The sequence below is a fragment of the Astatotilapia calliptera genome, chromosome 3 (assembly GCF_900246225.1).
Source record: "Astatotilapia calliptera chromosome 3, fAstCal1.2, whole genome shotgun sequence".
Taxonomy (NCBI): Eukaryota; Metazoa; Chordata; class Actinopteri; order Cichliformes; family Cichlidae; genus Astatotilapia; species Astatotilapia calliptera.
The window spans coordinates 29,390,867-29,397,391 of NC_039304.1; the positions used below are offsets into that span (position 1 = coordinate 29,390,867).

General features: G+C 34.2%; 1 protein-coding gene across 1 annotated transcript; it reads right to left on the reverse strand.

Moving 5' to 3' along the window:
• Positions 1–204: 204 nt before the first annotated feature.
• LOC113014094 (macrophage mannose receptor 1-like) lies at positions 205–5,290 on the reverse strand. Its single transcript, XM_026155397.1, has 5 exons — positions 5,255–5,290; positions 2,217–2,257; positions 1,464–1,847; positions 968–1,315; positions 205–845 (listed from the first exon to the last, which is right to left on the reverse strand). Exons 2-5 carry the CDS (start codon positions 2,248–2,250, stop codon positions 496–498), a joined length of 1,116 nt encoding a protein of 371 aa, XP_026011182.1. The 5' UTR covers positions 2,251–2,257; positions 5,255–5,290; the 3' UTR covers positions 205–495.
• Positions 5,291–6,525: the final 1,235 nt, after the last annotated feature.

Here is a 6,525-nt window from a genome sequence, read left to right on the forward strand (position 1 = left end):
TTAAATGTCCGCTAGGTTGCATTGATCCACAGTAAACATGGAACATAACATTATACATTAAACTCTATCATTTCCTTGATGGCAGATTTTGAATTCACAGACATGCAAATCTTTGAAAAGCACAAATAAATATAATAGTATATACATATATATATATATGTGTGAAATTTTAAATTAATTAATTTTAAATTAAAAAATGTCAGCATCAGTATTGTTGTGTTTACATCAGTAAAAACACTATATACATACACAATATATTTCTTTTACCAGGTTATGGAATTGAAGTGCATTCTTTATTTTATATGGACATATTAATATAAATCAGTAAAGATGTTTTATTGATTATCAGGGTTTCAGAGTGACTTGCAACCATAGTGACTGAGCCTGACATTTGTCAAGAGTTCAACAGTCTTTACATTTGTGGCTATTTATCCATCTGCTTGTCTAATAACTTTGTTATATATAAGCATCACTAACTAAGTTTAAGTTTAAAACTTACTGTTTAGAACAAATGAAATTATACGTCTCATTATTCCTGTGACTGAACCACTCGTGCTGTCCTCCTCTGTCCACGCCTGCAGACATGTCACACCCTTCAGTCTTCCCCTCTGTGGCCCACTTGTCATAGCAGACTACGTAGTCACTGACCCACAACCATAATCCCAGAGTGCATCTGTAGCTCAGTCCGATCCAAACATAGGGACTGTCAGCATCCTTGGCTGTTTCCTGGACCCATCCCTGCACCTCAGGGTTGGTGATAGAAACCAGCCCCTTGTAGTTGTTTTCACAGTAATTCAAGGCTTTTTCCCAGGTCTTGTTTTCTTTGATCAGGATCAATTTATCTGCTATAAAAACAAAATGTACAACAGACAACAATAACTACACAAACACATCATCAGTAATCTTCTCAGTAATGACAGCGGTATTTCATTTTGGAAAACAGAGAAAAACATTTGTACAAACTCACCATCATAACAGAAGAAGGGTTTTTCTTTGTCACATTCATCAGAGCTCCATTTTCCTGATCTGTTTAACAGAGTCATAGCACATGTCTTGTTGCTTTGTTCATCATTGAATAACTCCATATCCCAGTATCTGAAAGAGGAATTACTCCCATCTGACCACCTCCAGCTGTCTCTGAACAGACCGACCCATGCGCTAAACGTAGTCGTAATCAGGGCCTTCATTTCTTCTCCATCAACCTGATCGAGTCCACTGGCCAAGTCAGTGTAAATTGATCTGCAGTAGCTCTGAGCCTGTGTCCAGTTCATAGATGTTTCAATCAAATACAATTTTTTATTGTCTTTCTTCTTTTCTGTGAAACAAACAGAAAAACACACAAAGACATCCCCCAATAATTTGCCTCCTGAAACTCTACATAGTTTTTCTGAAATCACAATTATTTGATTTCTTTATGTTTTCAAATCACAATATTATAATATCATTTAAAATTATCTCCTCACCATCGTAGCAGATGAACCACTTTGTAAAAGCACATGAAACATCTACCAGCTTTTTATCTCCATTATCGTATCTTTTCCTCCCACAGTTTCCAGGCTGCTCAGTACCAGTTCTTCCATTCAGATTCCAGCTGCTGTCATTATGAATGTATTCCACTCCTGGCAGAGACCAACGCCACGTCCTGTTTCCACCTGTGTTGTTCAGTCCAATCCAGGCTTCTCCTTGATTCTGTGCGGAGTTACGGAGTCTGCTCATGTCTGTCATGTCAAACACTTTGGCCAGGTCTGTATATTTCTCTCTGCAGTATCTCTGTGCTTCATACCAGCTCTTGTTTTCTTTAATAAAGTGGTACTCATACAGGCGGCATGTAAAGAAGCAACACTGACCTGAAATACAGACAAATGATATAAATAAAAGTCTGAATGAAGAAATCAAACATTACAGATTGAAACTGTCAAATAAATCAGTCAAACGTATCGTTGAATTCCTTTCCAGGAGCTTCTTCAGTAAAATGATTATTATCCAGCTAACATGTCAAGAAGACAGACTGACTTATAAACAGCAAAAGAAAAAAAAGTGCTGATACAAGAAACTAATCATCCCATCATCATATCAAAATTAAATGATGGATAAAAGCTTTGCTTGATAAAGATGGATCTATATTCAGTGAATGTATTGTTAGAAATATTGCAAATCTTTAATGAATTATCATTATATTATATTATATAGTATATTTGGTGAAACAATCCACTTACCCATCAGAATAAGCAGATACAGACTCCACTGCATCTTTGATCTGACAGATGAAAGTGATGTTTTATTGCTCAAGGAAACAAAGACTTGAACAGAACTTCTTCGATGCACACTTTATGTCAGGAAAGAAAAAAATTGATTAATATATGATGATAGGAAATATCACAGGTAAACTTACATGTTATAATTTATTCTCTACAGTAAAGAGAGTCAGGATTTGAATATTAAAATACAAGCGTGACTATTTTCGCTGAAAGAATGATTGAATTGAATTGAAAGGAGTCATTTACAAATACGATTCAAAGATGTTTATGAGCAATCAGGAAAACATGGCAAAAAAGCACTGCACTGCTAGCTGTCCAAGAAGCAAGAACATAAAAGTAAGTAAGTAAGTAAAGTTTATTTATTAAGTGCTTTTCACAGACAGGCAGTCACAAAGCGCTGCACACAAATATTAAAATAACCTGGTAAAATAAATAGAATCAATAGACATTATACACAATGTAAAAGATCAAATGTAAATAATGTAAAGAATATAAAATACGTAGATCAACAAAAGGCATATAAACATGTCGTCCTTATTTGTGTTGCTCAATAACTTCATCCATCATCTTAAACTGGGTGTGAGGCACAGGGAGAACTTGATCTACTCAATAATGAGAATATATCACAGCTTCAGCTGCAGCTAGTAAGATATCTACTCATTTTTAATCCAAACTCCACATAAAAGTAACTTTTTACTCAGCAAACAAGTCTGTCTAGGTACAATAATACTTTATATACACTTGCTCTGGATGTTATCAGCCCCATAGAGATGACCCCCATGACATAATATGATGTTTATAACAATAACTTAAACTCTAGGTTTGACCACTTTCACTTACTCAGCTACAGCCGATCAACTAATTGAAGATTATTGAATCAAAAACATAAACAGTGCTCATAATATATAATGTTACCATCCATCCTCTTAACCACTTGTCCAACTCAGCCTGGAGCTTATTCCAGCTGTTTGTGTGAGAGGCTGCTTATGTTTATTTCCATTTTATTATATATTTTATTATATAAAAAGTGTCTGTTTTCAAAACTTGAGTAATTTTAATATATTTGTGTATTGATGCAAATTAGATGAGATTCTAAGTCTACTTCTGCTTTTAGTTGTAAACACATCCTGTGCCGTGAGTGGGAAACAAATATCATGCTCAATGAAAAGGTGACTCTCATTGTGCATATAGACTTTGATACTGTCAGGTTATCAGACTTCATATTTTATTTTATACCTAATTTGTCTGAAAAACTGTGAATATTAGTTGAACTTCTGTTTTCTATAAACACACACTAGGTGCAATCTGCTTTTGTTGAACTGCTATATAAAAGCACACACCAAGAGATGTGATGCTACATTACAGTATTTGCTGTTGTTGTTGTACAGTCCAATCCAGGCTTCTCCTTGATTCTGTGTGTAGTTACAAAGTCTGATCATGTCTGTCCTGTCAAACACTCAGGTCTGTGTAATGTTCAGCACACATAAACAAGCAGCACTGACCTACAACTGAAGACATTGCTTTCAATAATTTTGCTAATTAAGGCAATCTGATTGTCAGCAATCTGATAAATCATGAACTCAATTCATCAAATGGGGCCATAAATGAGCCACAAGATTCATAAATAGTCTCAGTAGTCCAAATGTTTTCATGAAACCAGCTGAAATAGAGCTGATACGTTAAAAAAAAAAAGGAATAAAGTGGAACCCTGGTTAACATAGCCTGTTAGTAAAAACAGTCATAAGAAATATATTACAGGTGATAAATAGTCAATAAATAGATCATAATGGTTAAAAAATTCATTTTAAAAAATCAGCAATGATATAATTCATGGTATAGGACTTCATTTGTTTAAAAACATGTTAAAAGGTTAAAAACGTGCTAATTCATGGTGTTTTTATGTTAATTCAGGTAAAATGGCTAAAATATGTGTTCAGAGTCTTATTGTGAAAGGGCACACTGCAGCGTGACTCCTGTGACCAGCCACACCCAATCAGGTTGTTCACAGTGGTTCCCAAACCACTGTGTTATGTAGTGTGTGTGTCAACTGTCTTTACAAAATAACAAGCCGGCAATTTAAACTTATTATCAGGTATGTGGTCTTTATTACACGCCACACTCATTACTACTCTAGTAGTCGAACCTAACTGGTCCTAGTTTACTGTAACAACTCCAGAAGTGTTACAAAAGTAGAACTGGGGCCATGGAGCATGAACCACCAGTCAGAATAAATAGAAATAAACTCCACAGCATCTTTTATATCAGATATATTTGAGCTGACAGAGACAGTTTGGTAACAACCACAATCAAAACGATCAACACAGAAACATATTTATTTTAATCTATTTTTTTTCCCAAATTAGGCCCTGTTTTTATTTGATAAGGCATTTATAATAGAGGTAATATAAAATAACTGAAATACTTTAAAGTCTCTCCACACATTACAGTACATAAGCCGCCCAGCATAACATAGAAATAAAGAAAGGAGGAGGACAGAGGGAAAGAATAGAAAAGAGCTGCAGCTAAATGCTTGTAAATTAGTGCCAAATGCCAGTTTAATGTTCCTGTAATATTTCAGTTTTTCATACTTACACATGATGGTTAAATATAAAGATAATCCTTTGAAAAGTTCTTTTTTTGTTTTTTTCTTTTTTGTTAAAGCAGTGCAGACTCCCTTTGTGATTTGGTCTGATCCTGTGTTTTTGTGCTAATCATGAGTGAAACTTTATCCACAATCAGTCCTAAATTTTAGCTTTTTTAGTCGTCCATATTAGATGAGGGTAGTGGAAAAATATAAATATAAATGCTCAGTTGTACTAAAGAAATTACTCATGTAAAATATTTTAGTTTTTATATGTGGTCAAAGAATATAAATTCATTAATTTTAATGTTTGAATCATATTAAGACCAAAAAATAGAAACACTGTCAGAAATGCTGAGTAATGACATCATCTACACTCGATCTGTGCATATTACTTAAGAAAGTTTAAACTTACATCTGGTTAGTTCTCTCCTTGATGTCTCTCCTCAGTGTGTTCGTAAAGACTGCTGTCAAAAGCAGGTTGTATGCGACACTAACACAGAGATCTTGTTTGCCAAAGGTCAGGATTTGAATATTGAAATATTCCAGCAGAATGATCCAGTGTGTATGTCAGATATGAAACAGGGATTTTATGTAATCATGTGGAAAACAGAAATATAACACTCACTGTTGAATATCGAACGAGCAAGAGCAGGAAGAGGAAAGAAAATGTATAACTACACATAAATCTTTCCCATTTATAGTTCAATGCTCCAGGTTAAATTCAATGTTCAGTGACACTGTTAGAGTTTTCTGTTAAATGATGAGACACGACGACACAAAGGAGGTAAGAACAGTAAATACTAAACTCAAAACTGAAAACGAAACAGATAAAACTAAGTGTCTCTTACAGCACAGAAATGGCAGATTCAAAAATACAATATAGGACTGGTTCCCTATGAAATGCAGAGACGTCAAGGACATAAAATAAAATGATTGGCATTAAAAGAAGATCAAAACCCATGAAAATGTACACGTACATTCAATTCCATAAATTCAATTTTATTTATACATCTTATATTTTACTATGTACAAAGTATTTTTATAAAGAAATCTAAATTATGGAGACATAATTCAATACTCAGATATGATGTAATCTGCCTGTCGCCTCGACTCTAGCCTGCACACCCAAGTAGGAAGTGCAAGTGAGAAATAAGTGGAAACAAGTGGGAGAAAATGTGTGTATGGATAGATAATTTTTCTATTTTTTTATAAAATAGTTTCAATAAGTTTTATTTATTTTTTTCAAATGTCAGTTTTTATTTTTATTTTAGTTTTTTTTTTTTTTCAATTCCAGGTTTTGATTATAGTTTTAGTTCAGTACAATAACCCTGACCATATCAGCCTCACAGTTAAACATGTTTCAGCACAGTCCCAAAAAGTCCTGTTCGATTTTCAGTCAGTTCCAACAATCTGACTGCTCTCTCCTGACCTCTCTCACAGCAGCAAATGTGCATGAAGCATAGAGAATAAACTGTCTGTTGGCTTCTACATCAGCATTCATTAGACTTCCATTGTTTCCTTCTAAACCTTTAAAGACGCTGTGGTGGTCTGTAGTAGATATCTGTAAAATAACATTAGTGTTGTGTGTTATGTGTATTTGCTGTAGATAAAGTGTAAGAGTCAAATCTGTAGTCGCATTAGAAATGTAATACACGTTTACTCTGCTGTATACTTTACCTGTAT

Excerpts from the sequence above, each read along its gene's own strand:
- LOC113014094 (XM_026155397.1), bottom strand. The coding sequence starts at position 2,250 with ATGCAGTGGAGTCTGTATCTGCTTATTCTGATGG. Across the intron at positions 1,848-2,216 it reads GTATCTGCTTATTCTGATGG|GTCAGTGTTGCTTCTTTACA; the intron begins GTAAGTGGATTG and ends TCTGTATTTCAG. Across the intron at positions 1,316-1,463 it reads GTGGTTCATCTGCTACGATG|AAAAGAAGAAAGACAATAAA; the intron begins GTGAGGAGATAA and ends TTTGTTTCACAG.